General features: G+C 39.8%; 2 protein-coding genes across 2 annotated transcripts; one reads left to right on the top strand and one right to left on the bottom strand.

Annotated features, from left to right (window-relative positions):
- Nucleotides 1-546: 546 nt before the first annotated feature.
- LOC133718040 (probable membrane-associated kinase regulator 4) lies at nucleotides 547-2,039 on the top strand. The gene has a single exon (XM_062144837.1). It carries the CDS (start codon nucleotides 618-620, stop codon nucleotides 1,728-1,730), a length of 1,113 nt encoding a protein of 370 aa, XP_062000821.1. The 5' UTR covers nucleotides 547-617; the 3' UTR covers nucleotides 1,731-2,039.
- Nucleotides 2,040-10,043: 8,004 nt separating this feature from the next.
- LOC133714358 (ankyrin repeat-containing protein ITN1) lies at nucleotides 10,044-13,694 on the bottom strand. Its single transcript, XM_062140454.1, has 4 exons — nucleotides 13,496-13,694; nucleotides 12,824-13,315; nucleotides 12,110-12,519; nucleotides 10,044-11,144 (listed from the first exon to the last, which is right to left on the bottom strand). The coding sequence occupies exons 1-4, from the start codon at nucleotides 13,515-13,517 to the stop codon at nucleotides 10,314-10,316; spliced, it is 1,755 nt and encodes a 584-aa protein (XP_061996438.1). The 5' UTR covers nucleotides 13,518-13,694; the 3' UTR covers nucleotides 10,044-10,313.
- Between the last annotated feature and the right edge of the window lie 340 nt (nucleotides 13,695-14,034).

Consider the following 14,034-nt stretch of genomic DNA (forward strand, 5'->3'; position numbering starts at 1 on the left):
ATGCGCCTAACTGATGAGTACTTAACTCACTAGCTAATAGGATAAGTTATATAAGTTAGGCTACTGTACTTTTTAATTGTTATGCTTCTATATACTACAGTCTCAGATATTACGGTCTTTTCAAGTAAATCCAAACAATTTTAAGTGAACAAAGACAAATTGATGATCAAGAGCTTAAAGCAATAAAAGGAACTCATTCTTACATCATGGTGCTTATTAATTCTAGCTTTATATACTTTTTAGCTTTCAGTTGTTTGGTCCCCAATAAATTAAAGTCCTAGTGATGCTGACTGCAATGCTTGTGATCAAGGTTGCTTAACCATTGAAGTTTTTCTCCTCCCAGTCAATTCTTTGTCTTCCACATATAACTAAAGAAATGAGCCACAAGAAAACCTTTTTCTTCAAGGAAAAAGAATTAAACAAATTGGCCAACAGATTGAGGTCCACACTCCACATAATGTTTGGAATTTATTGGAATAAACAGTTATTACTTTGGACCCTTTTTAAAGGTTGCATAACCCCTTCAAAACCCTCACAAAGCTCAGCTTCATTTGAACTACTCCTCTTCAAGTTTCAAACAGTAGATTCTTTGTCTTAACACCATAGAGAAAGTAGTGATGGCTGTCGACCACTTATCCTATGATCCTTCAGAAGATGACTACATAGACATGGAAGTCGGTTCATACTCCGCCTTCTTCTCCCATTCTATGAGCTCTCCTCCACACCCCAGAGAGTTTGAGTTTCAAATGTCATCAAGCTCACTAGAAATAGAGCCCTCAACTACTTCACCAGCTGATGAGCTTTTCTACAAAGGAAAGCTCCTTCCTCTTCACCTTCCACCGCGTTTACAAATGGTCGAAAAACTACTCCAAAACTCCACTTCATGCTTTGACCATAACCCAAAAGATAGATTTGAAGAGTTCTATAGCACCCCATTAGCCACTACTGCCACAACTCCAACAACAATGAGTACCCCATTTGAGTCCTGCAACATCTCACCTTCGGAGTCTTGTCAAGTTAGCAGAGAGCTGAACCGGGATGAGTATATTTTCGAGTATGCAACTGATGGGAGTGGATTTGGATACGTCAATGAAAACTCGAAAAAATCTTGGACCAAAAAGTTGAAGCAGTACTCCTCACTTGGGTCTAAGCTCAAGGCTTCAAGGGCTTATCTCAAGTCCTTGTTTAGCAAAACTGGTTGCTCCAATGAGTCCAGTGCTCTAGCAGCTGCTAAGAATGCAGATGAAGGAATGGTTATGAAATCCGAGGACTTGAGTAAGTACACGAAGGCGGGGAAGAAAAACCCATTTGGACAAATTCAGAAGGATAAATATAGAATGTCTGCTTCTGGCATGAGAAGCTTCAACAAAGACAAGATCACTGAGAATGGTGCTGGTCTTCACAGAAGGTCGTTTTCATTAGCTATCAAGCGGCATTCTACAAAGGACTCTACTTCACCATCCTCCTCCTCATCATCATCATCATCAGCTTCTTCTTCATCTTCATGTTCAAACCTTTCAAATGGGACTCAGGAGCCGAAGTTTCTGAAGAGATGCAACAGTGCAAATTCAGAAATGGAGAGTTCAATTCAGGGGGCCATTGCGCATTGCAAGCAATCTCAGCAGACACTTCGTTCGAGAAAGACTGCGAGTGAAGTTGGGTTTTACTCATTGTCAACATCACTGTCAGCTTGTGAGGACAAAGATGGGCCAGACCTTTGCAGGGGATGAGAAAAAGATAGAACTTGAGTTAATGCTGTGTTCGTCTTTTCCTTCTTTCAAAAATTTGATAAATGGAGATGCTTTGGTTCAGTGCATGGATGTTTTAAATCTTTGTTAAAGTTTGTTCAAAGCCTCAATAAAATTTCTGTCCTAGACTAGTATAGAACCTTTAAATCAGAAGGCATTCAAGTATTCAACAATTTTGATTGATTGATGTGTTTTGAATCATCTGCTACCTATATTGTTAGTAGTTTTTGATATTATATCTTTCCCTTTTTGACAAGTAACAAGTTCATATTCCCTATATTGCTCAAAATCTGTAGCAAGAGTGGAAAATAAGCCTACATCTTCTTTGTGGCCCCTGATTCCATATTTAAGGACTTACAAATGACTTCGATCAGGTTAAAACTGTTTAAAGGGAAGATTACATTGTCTGATTACTGGATAAAGAGAATAGTTACTACACAATCTATATATCATTGATGAGATCAGCTCCATCATATGTACTAATAGCTAATTTAGTGCAAGAAGCCAAGAATTCAAAGAGCCGGCATCATTCCATGATGAATATTTAACTTCAAAGTAACCTTAGATTAGGCAAAGATAACCATCATTATGTCCCAGCCAATCATCGAATCACGAGTTTTGAAAACCCACCTGTCTGCCCCTTAAGAGTAGCTAAAAGACATATCTAACTCTTAATTGTTTCACAGTGTAATACCATATAATACCATACACTCTTTACTCTTTTTCTGCTTTTGAAAAATTATATATCATTAAGACTACATGTATTTCATTTGTTGATCCAAGAATCATTTTGTGTTCTTAATATATTCAACTTGAGATGAAATCTGATCAAGTGCAGGACAAAAAGCCTTTAGTTGGCTTTTGGTTCCTTTCCTTTTCTTTTCCCAGATAATCCTAGTGGACATTATAAACCTTAAATTGAGTGAGCGTGTCAACCAGAAATTTGACAGGATTAGAGCTAAAGAAAGCATTAAAAAAAAAAAATCCTAACACTTTGATGTTGTTGAGCACTATGGGGTTACATTGAAAAAGAAGGAAATGGTAGCTAGGGTTGCTAATTGCTTCAGCTCAGTCTCTTTGTTTAACATGCCACAGTCATCACTCATCAGTAACAATTAATATTTCTCATTTTTGAGTATCACACATTTTACTTGATTTTTGTAGGAATAATGTTAGATAAACCACATTTTTGGATAAGTCAGACCTAAAAAACTGCTTGGTGCCCATACATTGAGTTTCATTCTTGATAAGAACAACACAAGGACTTCATGGCTTATAAGATTCTGGGAATAATGGTATCAGCGACCATAGGCAGTTGAAAAGTAGTTCCAGTAGGGTTGTGAGAAGATTTTTCATGTATAGACATCTTTGCCTTGACATGCAGATTGAGTTCCATTCTTGATAAAAACATAACACAAGCTATACATGAAACTTCTCATAAGCAGAAGTGTAATTGCCTTGCATACCCTCAACATGATATTGTGAGTAAATGAAAGAACTATGAAATCTTTATTTAAAAGGAAAGGGTGAGAATGTTACCAATTAAGTAGCTCAGAGTATAGTGTTTTTAAGCCCTTGGTTAAATAAATTCCTAGTAAGAATTTATAAGATTGATAGTATGAGATATTTGAGAAAATTAAGATTCCATGCCCTATGAATAACTACCGTACGGACCATTTTCCCTTCATATTAAACAATTACCCTTCATATTAAAAATTTTCCCTTCATATTACCCTTTTCAAAAAAAAAAAAAACAATTACCTTTTAAATGCTTAGGTTTTATTTTGTAATTAATTGATGCTTGCTTGCTCTGTTTAAGTAATAATTATGTTTCTGGTAGTAGGTTGAGTTTAGATTGCATTAATTATTGGGTTTAGGTTTCAGTTGATGATTGATACTTGAGAATCAGGTGATTTCATATATTAGTGTTCTAGCTCTTAAGTAAATACAATAAATGAAATAAATGAAAGACATGAAGTTATAGATTGGCCCATAACATACACGTTTTGATGCTAGCTGTTTGGACCCAAAATGAACATTTTGGCCTGACAAGGCATGTGTTGGAGAAATTGAGCCAATGCCAGTGGCTCAAGCTATATATTGTCGACAAGCTCGAAATATATATTTAGAGGCTAAATAAAGCCTACTATGGAAGCATGGAAGCATGAAAAGTTAACTTTAGCACATTTTCCTACTTCGGCTAGGAGAAACCGAGCTAAACAAGGAAGGAGGGGCGGCAGACTAACCAAATGAAATCTAAATGTGCTGAAACTTTCCAGATCCATTCTAGACAGCCCAAGGATCATTTCTTATGAAGAGTGCAAGAGCTTTTTTTGAGTGGAAGACCTTCAAACAATCAGCCCAATTTTCTACAGAAGCAAAACTGGAAAACTGGACCTGTAAGAGGTCCAGCAGCATTTTCGGCCCAACCACATGGAATAAAAATCTGAAAATTTGTCAGGATGATCTACACTCATAGTGGAAAATTTCATATGAAGAAGTCGAAGGCATATAATGAAGTCTTGTTGGAGAAATAATTGAAGGAATAAAGGGGCAGAAACTGACCTAAAACCAGCTCAATATTCACATGTTCATGTTTCCTACCCACATGAAGAAAGCTAGATGCTTTTCTCTTTTTCCTTGGATATATTTTTCTTCTACAATCTCTTTAATAGATCATCACCACTTCCATGTTGCTGCACCTTCATGCTTTGCTTTCATTTCATCTTTTCTCTATCTTTTCCATATTTTACAAGTGAACTTAGATCTACTTTCATTATTTTTCTTCCACTCATCATTTCACTCTTCTTTTTCTTCCCTATATAAACACCTTCTTCTCTCATTCTAATAGACACATTCACATTCAACAACAACATCTCTAAGATGATCTAAGTTCTCTCTAGAGCAAACCTCTCTAAGAGCAACTCCTCTCCTTCTCTTTCTCTTACCGGTGATCATACTCCTAGTCCTAGTCTTCTCAGAAGCCGACTTTCAGTGCCACCAAACCCTCTGTCAACGTGCTTCGGTCCTAGTCTCCTCGGGAGCCGACGGTAGTGCCGCGACCACAACGGTTACAGAACCAGCCAAGCAAGGGTAACGCCCTAGCAACCCAGCCAAGCTAAAGTCACGCTTTAGCAAGTTCTCTCTACTTCCCGGTGGTTCTCGCTCTGCTCGATCTACAACATCGAGTATCGATTGTGATTTTCAAGAAGCTCAGCAAAAGTCCTCGCCACGAGGCACAAAGAATCCCACGACGAGGTTGGTGCTCTCCTCGTCCACAATTGCTTGAAAGAAGTCAGGTCAAGGGACACCCCCGACGACCGCACCCGAACGGTGCTGGCACGCCCGCGCAGAAAAGAGACTGTTGACCAGCTGCAACAAAATTGGAGCCAAACACTAGCTAAGCCCGGTAGTTACTGGATATATAGAACTTGTTTATACAATTAACGTGCCTTGTTTAATCGATCTAATATATAAACATACTATTCTATGGTCACGGACCATATATCTCACCTTCAGTGTCAATGAAGATTGTCCACTTGAATACCAGGAAATCAAGGAATATCTAGATCGGTAAAAGTTTAACTTTGTATACATTAAAATATACCATCCTAATTTATTGTTGTTTTTACAAGCTAGTATAACAAAGAATTTAATTATTTATTTCATGCAGCATTCTTGGGGATGATGTTGCCACTGCTTTCCACATGGACCTGCCGAAGCAGGGCTGGGTCGTGCTCGCCGATGAGCAGTATGTATCTGAAGTGTTAGGATGGCATTATATCAGAAATGCATCCATGGTTGTGAAGCCTTTTATGGCCTACAATCATTGATTGATCGTCAAGCACTGAATGTACGTGTAACGCACCTGTGTTTCAGTTGTTTTCATGCAAATGCAGGCATACATTGGTTGTAAATAAAGCATATATATGCTATGTCTATAAAACCTGTTGGATTCTTTCTTTTTTTTTCTTTGTTTTGATTTGGAGCTTCCTTCTACGAGTTCTTCGAGCTTTTGGTTTTGACCCGGTTTTTGTGAACTGGGTTCAGAATATCCTTGCTTCAGCTCATTGTTCTATTTTAGTCAATAGTCAATCTTGTGGCTTCTTTACCTATTTGCGGGTGTGCGCCAATTAAGGAGGCCCCTTATCTCCGATCCTATTATTTTCTGCCTTGCTGAGTAGGTTCTTAGTAAGGATATCTCACTGCTTGTTGCTCAAAATAAGCTAGATTGCATGGCAGCTCCGGGATATATATCTCCCCCATCTCATGTTTTATTTGCAGATGACCTAATGGTTGTCATACAGGCTAGCTCTCATGGGCCCCATGCTTTTTCTGATGTTATGGAGGACTACGGAGCCAATTTTCTTGTACTCAAGTCTCAAGCACACAGAGTGAGACAAAGAGTCATACATAAGCAATAGCCAATCATTTAAACTACCACCATTCTGAGTACGTACCTTTAGATTTAAAGGTCCATGCAGCCAATTTAAAGGTCCATGCAGCCAAAAGCCCACCGGCCACTGTCTTACATTCCATGAACACATGCATGTCATCTTCTAAGTAATCACAGCAAAAAACACATCTGACATCCGGAATTGGACACTTCTTAATCAAAGCAGCCCTCGTAGGAATTATACCTCTGTGCAACCTCCAAATAAAAGACCGAACCTTTGGAGGAACACGTGCACTCCAAATGCCCTTTCAATTCATGCAGATACTAGCAATAAGTTCCAATTCCGTTTCAGAAAATAATTCTTTGATCATGGGCAAAACCCATTCCTTTTCTTCATTGTCCATCAGGTCCTGTACCATTAGGTTATCAAACCCCTCCACAGGACAAGTCAACGGCTTGAAACTGTAAGGTAAAGGCAACCCTGATTGAGGCTCCATCACCCACTTCTTGACCTAGACCCCTCTTCAACACATCCTGCCCTCTCACAAATCACAATGCTCCGCCAAGCAAAAGACACATCACCCCGAATGGTGGCCTTCATAAAGTCCATATCACCAGCATATTATCTAGCCTTTAATAGTCGAGCCAGCAAAGAGTGCGGGTTTTGTATAAGCCTCCATCCCTGCTTAGCCGTCTAATGATTGTTTATATTCACTCAATTTTACGGTATTTACAAGTAGAAAAATCACCCTTTAAATTCAAAACTTCAAATATTAATACAAGTGCCCATGTTTAGCTTTTTACGAAATTTCAGTCCCTTAATTCGCTAAGGTTATGGGCAGCAAATTTGCTTAGAGTTCCATATATGATATATCCAAAGCCATTAAATTAAGAAATATTCTTTCAGAAAAACAAAGTACGATGACTGGTGTGAATATTTAAGCATTAGCATTCAAGGGCGTTGGGAATTTCTACAAAATAGGAAGCGGACTCAACTGATCTGAATGTACTTAATCAACCCATTCATGGTCGATATAAGGTTTTCTCAATTTGGTATTGCTTCTTAATTGATAATCAATACAAAAATAAGAAGTCAATTTCACGGTAATCGCCACCATCTACAATTTTCCATGGAAGCACAAATAAATAGCAAACGGAATAGAAATTCTAAGAGGAAAAAGATTAAAATCCCTAACCCTTTTTTTTTTCCTAGCGTTAATGGGAGGTTAACTTGGGTTTAGATTAAAATTTCTAAAATTTGTGATAGAGTGATGTGTTAAATCTAAGAACCCTTAGATTAAGCGGAGCGTCAACATCTTCACACTTTTTTCACTTTGAAAGAGCCTAGGTTTAATTAGTATATATTGTGAGTGATAGTAAAATTACTCGTTTAGCAGGTTTAGTTGTTAAGGTTTTCTAGTCCCAGATGGATTCTATCTATGCTTATATATATGGTATATAAGAGGCTAATGGCTGATATTCGTAGGTGAAGAGTACGCACGAAGCAAGAACACACGTGTAACCACGTACGTTAATATGGCTCACTTACCGGACCTGGTTATCAACCAAATCTTCCGACTTGTTACCACTAAAGCCGCTGTTCGCATGAGCTTTCTTTCTGAGCAATGGGAAGGCATGTTGTCTTCACTCCCCATGTTAGACTTTGACGAAGGTGGTGATCATCGGTTTGACAAAGACGACAACTTTATTCAGCACAGCAAGTTCATCAACATCTTACAAAAGTATTTGGAACTATGTGAGAAAGATCGAGAAGCAACAAAACAACTCCCTTAGACAAATTCAGGCTTCGCATGACGAGATACTCATCTAGAGACGCCAGTATGGTGTATAAGTTACTGTCTAGTTCAATCAGAGAAGCGTGAGAGAGTTGGATATCAGCCTTAGAGGGTGTACCGTGAAAAACTACTACTACCTGTGCCGGACCAACCTTATCAATGCAAAAACTCTAACCACTCTAAATTTGGAGTATGTGAGAATGAAGAACATTGACAGTTGTGTCGAGCCTATTGACTACTCTATCTCTATGCGCCTTCTTCCTTCTTTGAAAACCATGTCTCTTAAAACTGTTCAATTTGATCACAATGCTCTCTTCTTCTTAGTTTGGGAGTGCCCTTTCATCGAGCATCTTTCCTTAGCTTCATGTTCTTTTGAACTCTCCGAGATTCGTCTTTTAAGTCCCACACTCAAATCCTTGGAAATTAAGCACTGCAAGGCTTCTCAAGCTGAACTTTATGTCGAAGATCTTGAATCTCTTTCCATCGTTTCATCAGACTTTCCGTTGGAAAGCGTGATCTTGGAAAGATGCTTCAAATTGAAACATGTGAATATATGTGCTCAGTTCTTGGAATGGTTTTATTTACACGGACAATGCCATGATGTTAATGCCGTAATCGATGCTCCAGCCCTATTTTTTTTCAGTTTCAGAGGTCATTTAGAGTCCAAATTTTCTTTGAAAGCTCCAAATTTACGTAAATCCCATATCATACTATTGAACGAAGAATTATCCTCCTTCACCGGCCAATGGAAGCATTTTCCTAAACTGAAAGATTTTCTCCAAGAATTTGGTAGTTGCAAAGAGATGGTCCTCTATGTTGACGATTTTGAGGTTCTCATATTTCCAGAAGATTTCAGAAAGACCTCGGCTTCTGTTTGAGCCCAAAAGTAATTTTGGCAAGATCCTTAGTGGATTCAGCACAGCGGGACGATACCTGCGGCCCAAAAATAAGCCTACTCGGGCTTGGGTTACAGCTTCACCCATTCCGTGATCCATAAGGAAAACGAAACCTTATTGGAGTCGGATAGCGAGGATTGAATAGGAAACTTCAACCAATAATCCTTCTGTGGCAAGGAGCAGTCAAAACCCTAGGTATATATTCCAGGTTTCAAGGACGAGCAAAGGACCTCTCTCAAATCACTCAATCCCAGCGATTACAAAGCCTCCCCGGAGCAAACCTTCAACCTCGTTGAAACCCGGTGACCGCACGCCAGTCCTAGTCTCTCCAAGAGCCGACTGTCAGCATCACCAGATCAACCCGGCGACCGTACTTTCAGTCCTAGTCTCCCCAGGAGCCGACTGCTAGCGCAACTGCCACCGTTACTACCAGCGAAGCAAGGGTAACGCCCTCGCAACCCAGCGAAGCTAAAGTCACGCTTTAGCACAAGCCCGTGCTTTCTCCCAAACTTCCCAGTGATTGCTCTGCTTAGTTTACAACACTAAGTATCGATTCGGTGACGCGAAGAGATCACACCCAAAGTCCTTATCCGTAAGGCAAGAAGTCCTTCTCCGGAAGGCTAGAGAAGAACCTTGTGGCGAGGTTGGTGCTCTCCTCGTCCACAACGCTTGAAGAAGAAGTCAGGTCAAGGGACTCCCCCCCCCCGATGACTGCACCCCACGGTGCTGGCACGCCTGCGCACACTCTCAAAAGAGACAGTTTGCAAGCCAACTGGTTTTTGCGCCAAACAGCTTCACCAATATTGGCAGATCTCGAATTTCTTGAACTTACAATTGAGAACCCTCCTACATATGAGAGAGATAAGCAAAACTTGAAGGACTCCTTGCATTGGATGGCACCTGCTCTGAAGCTTATTGAGTCGGATGTGTATTTAAACTAGTTAGCTAGTTTCTTCATTAGGTTAATATGTAGAAATCAGGAGCACAAATCTGTTTACCTTTTATTATATTGTCGTGACAAAATGTGATCGACGCATTAAGACTGAAATCCAAGCTGTTTTTCCTGCTCTATTAGGATTCTAATTTTCTGAATCGATCAGTAATGGATCGTTTTACCCTCGTAGAAATAGGAGCTTCCCTGATCAAATCGTTAAAGGCATGCAAAACAAAAATGGTTGGGGACATTTTAAATCTTGATTCGTTCAAGTTACAACAAAAATTGTTTCTTGTTTTCACAAATATAATATATACAGAGGCCTGTTTTAAAATTTATTACAGGGCAATTGCAGCTGTTCTAATAAGGAGGAGGCAGAGTAACTGGGGACGAATACGTTACACTTATTTAACTCCAGGATCATTCCGCAAGGGGTATCTCCAAATACCTCTGCACCTATTCAAGTGTTTCAACATCCATTGTTATGGACTTATGGTGTTTCATTCTCTAATCTACAAACCCTTGCGGGATTCACACATCAGATCAAAGGGCATAGATTCGATCAATTTCCGAATTGGAGTAGTCGGAGGGCATCCACGAGTTGGATCCACTCCTCCTTGCGCTCTTATCCTTCTTCCTCAAGGCCCGGTGCCGCTTTGACTTCACCACATAATATGTCATGGTGCCAAGAACCACTGCCATTATCATTCCCCCAACAACTGTTACCAGAATTGCAGCCCACTTATGATGCCGGCCAACCACAATGTAAGAGGAGGCCATGAATGCCACTGAAGTGCACACTGACGCGAGCCACATCAACTTGTTGATAATTTCTACGACCTTTTTCTCTGCTTTTGTCTCACCTCTGACCAATGTAATTTGAACCACCACAACGGCCAGAGATGTAAAAAGAGCAATGGCATTAAAAATGAAGAAGATTTTGAATGGAGAAGAGTGCACTACCACAGCCGTCCCATCATCGTTATCGCCGCCGGGCACAGTAAATATAGCTGCAAAAGCAACTGTTGCAAATAGAACAGCCACCACTGTGACTGAGTTGGTGGCATTGTTGATTCCTTCCCTGTGGAGCTTCCTGAGGTCTTTCGAAATATTCTGAACATTTTTATTGGTTTTCTTTGTTTGTTCAAGCTGGATATGAACATCATTCTTGATCTGAGTCACTGTTTTTCTCAGTTCATCCCTTGGTTGGTTCAGTTCATTAGCTCTAACAGCACCGTATTTGTAAAGGCAAGCCCTTACATCTGCTGATTCTTCCGAAAGTGGAAGCTCTTCAGCAATGTCCAGAGCGGTTTTGTGGTCCCTATTCAGTGCATTAACATTGCTGTCTGGGAGGGATAACAACTCGTTCACTATCTGCAAGGAAGGAAAAAAAAATGTTTAGTACAGAGAAGTCATTTAGTAATTTCAATGATCAATTTGCTTACACAACTTGAAGATTGATGTCATGTATCCAATCAAAAAACATATCATACTTGAGAGAGAAAACAAAGCTTTTGAACAAACTGAGAACAATTGTGTGCAAAAGCTAGTGAATTTATACTAGTATAGTATGCAAGAAATACAAAAAAGTCAGAGGCAAAAATTTCGACTCTTCAGGAACTGCAAACCCATGTTTGCAAGGAACAATGTAAAAGATGAGGGGAAATTCTCAGCCAACTTAATCACATTTCTTCACACTCAACTAGCAAATAAGAACTTAAAAGTTCATGGCAATTATATTAACATTTACAAGTTAGTTTAGATCACAAAAGGATATTGATTGTTTTAGCAGGTTTAGCTCATATTATAGCTATTACATGTAGGAATCAAATCATGGGAAAAGGAATTGAATCTCAGAACAAAAGCTTACACACAAAATATAGCACTCCAATAGAATAGCTTAATTAAATTTTCTATACATACTAAAAACAGACAGAATTTCTTGCACACATACAAATCAAGGTTATATGTTGTTCTGCCTGCTGCATCCACTAGAGGAAGGGGTAGGGTATTCTAGCAAAAACTAGTAAAGAGTGGTAATCAAACTATGCCTTTCATCCTATCTCAAAGACAAACATATGTCTTCCATGATCCATGGCACCAAAAAGAATCCTGGTGGAAGTTAAAACAAACTGGCATCGGCTTTGCAACAAGTGCTTGAAATTCGCAAGACTCTTACAGCTTTATGATATGTAACTACATAGCATTGACTTGTTTCATTTGTTACTTAAGCCATTCACAGTTTAACAGTATTAAAATGAATTAAATTTACTACCTTAACCATTCAAAAGATGCATTAATAAACAAAAAAGGTAGAGCATAGAGCAGATATGAAGTACCTCAGCTCGCTTCTTCCTGGTGGCTACATGTAATGCTGTGTTACCGAATTTGTCAGGAAGCATCACAATTGCAGCATCTGCATCCAGTAGCAATTTCACCACCTCACAGTTTGTCCCTTTAACAGCCATATGCAAGGCAGTTTGCCCCTTCTTGTCAGTCCTTCGTGCCAATTGTGGATCCCTATTTAGCAATGCTCTTACAATCTCCACATGCCCTGGTCTTGCAGCCAGATGCAATGCATTCTTCCCATTTGATCTTGAAATTTCCAACAAGGTAGAATCCTTTGACAACAGTTCATCAACCACAGCTATATGCCCTCTTTGAGCTGCAGATATAAGTGGGGTTGCATTTGATGGGCCAATTGTCCTGCTTAGCCCAGGGTCATGATCCAGGAGTACCTGAACAATGGCTGCAAGTAAAGTACGAGTATCAATACATTGTCATACAGCAGAACAATTCATTATCATATTCAATCACAGCCTCTGAAGCTATAATCTTCATTCTACTTCAAGTCTTAGACTAGAATATGAAACCAAAACTTGAACATTAGCATTACGATACTCCATAAACCAAAATTGATCATTCTTCAAAATCGCAAACATAGAAATCAACTACTTCAACATCTCCAATTTCACCTATACAACATTCCAACAACATCCAAGGAAACCAACATATGCAAAATCCATCAAAAATTAAGTTGAAGAAATCATTACCATGGTGGCCTTGAGTTGCCGCAATATGCAAGGGACTAAACCCGGACCGATTCTTCTTCACAAAACTCTCCTTATTCGAATACTTCAACAACTCCTTCACCACATCCAGATGCCCTCTATCCGCCGCCGTGAACAACGCCGTCTCCCCCAGCTCATTCACATCATTCACCACCGCCGCCCTCACCTCAGCCACCTCCGAATCCAACTCAGCCCCACTCACCGTCCCCTCCATCTGCGAAACAATATCACGCAGAATCTGCTTCACGGCGGCCAGATCGCCCTTCTGCGCCGCCAGGTGGAGCTCGGTGTCGTTGTGCCGCCCGGTCACCTGCTTCACATACTTCTTCTTCCCCGCCTGGTCCATCCTCTTCCCGGAGTTCGACAGCACCAGCGCCGGCGCCGTTGCCGTCGATGACGGAGACGGCGTCGGCGTCTGCGACGGCGATGGGTCCGCTGGAGTCGTCATCAAACCCTTCTCTATATCTCTCTCACCTATCAAACCCAGAAAAAAAAAAAAAATCAAATCATTTCTCAGAAAGCAACAACCTTTCTACAAAAGAAGTCATCTTTAATCATGTGAGCATTCCCAGTATTTTAATCCCAATCCTTCTTTCTTCAATCAAATACAATCGAAAACAGTAAATTAAAGAAAAGGGTATGAGAGAAGAGTACCTTGTTCGATAGGGGAAGACATGGTGTGGCTATGGGGATGAGTTCATGTGAGAATTTAGATTGGGGAAAGTGGGGAAGAAGATGAACAAGATGGTGATAATGGGGAATAAAGAAATGAAGAAGAAAGAGATAAGGGTGGGAGAAGACAAAGGGAAAGAAGGTGCTGGGAAGGAAGGAAAAGCACGAGTCGTGGTTGTAGTGACGGCTGTAGACTCTTTTGGATTATTTTTTCCACAAAGATGACTTTCCATGTCACCAACACTCTCACCTGGAAATTAAACTCCACACACTATTTCACTCTTTACTGGTCTGAACTGCAATTGCCGCGAAAATACCTGTCATTCCTTTTTTTTTTTTTTTTCGTTTTTCTTCTTTTTTTTGTCTCTTTTTAGTTCTTATGCTCTGAAGTCTAATCTCGTTTGACAGAATTCACAATGAATCATAAAAATAAACAGTGTAATGAAATCCAGAAATGCCCCTTTTTTGATGAGATATTCGTTGTCGATATTAGTGTTTTTCATATTTGATGAGGGTATGCT

The sequence above is a fragment of the Rosa rugosa genome, chromosome 6 (genome assembly GCF_958449725.1).
Source record: "Rosa rugosa chromosome 6, drRosRugo1.1, whole genome shotgun sequence".
In the NCBI taxonomy this organism is placed as follows: Eukaryota; Viridiplantae; Streptophyta; class Magnoliopsida; order Rosales; family Rosaceae; genus Rosa; species Rosa rugosa.

Excerpts from the sequence above, each read along its gene's own strand:
- LOC133718040 (XM_062144837.1), top strand. The coding sequence starts at position 618 with ATGGCTGTCGACCACTTATCCTATGATCCTTCAGAAGATGACTACATA.
- LOC133714358 (XM_062140454.1), bottom strand. The coding sequence starts at position 13,517 with ATGTCTTCCCCTATCGAACAAG. Across the intron at positions 13,316-13,495 it reads GTCTTCCCCTATCGAACAAG|GTGAGAGAGATATAGAGAAG; the intron begins GTACTCTTCTCT and ends TGGGTTTGATAG. Across the intron at positions 11,145-12,109 it reads CCAGGAAGAAGCGAGCTGAG|ATAGTGAACGAGTTGTTATC; the intron begins GTACTTCATATC and ends CCTTCCTTGCAG.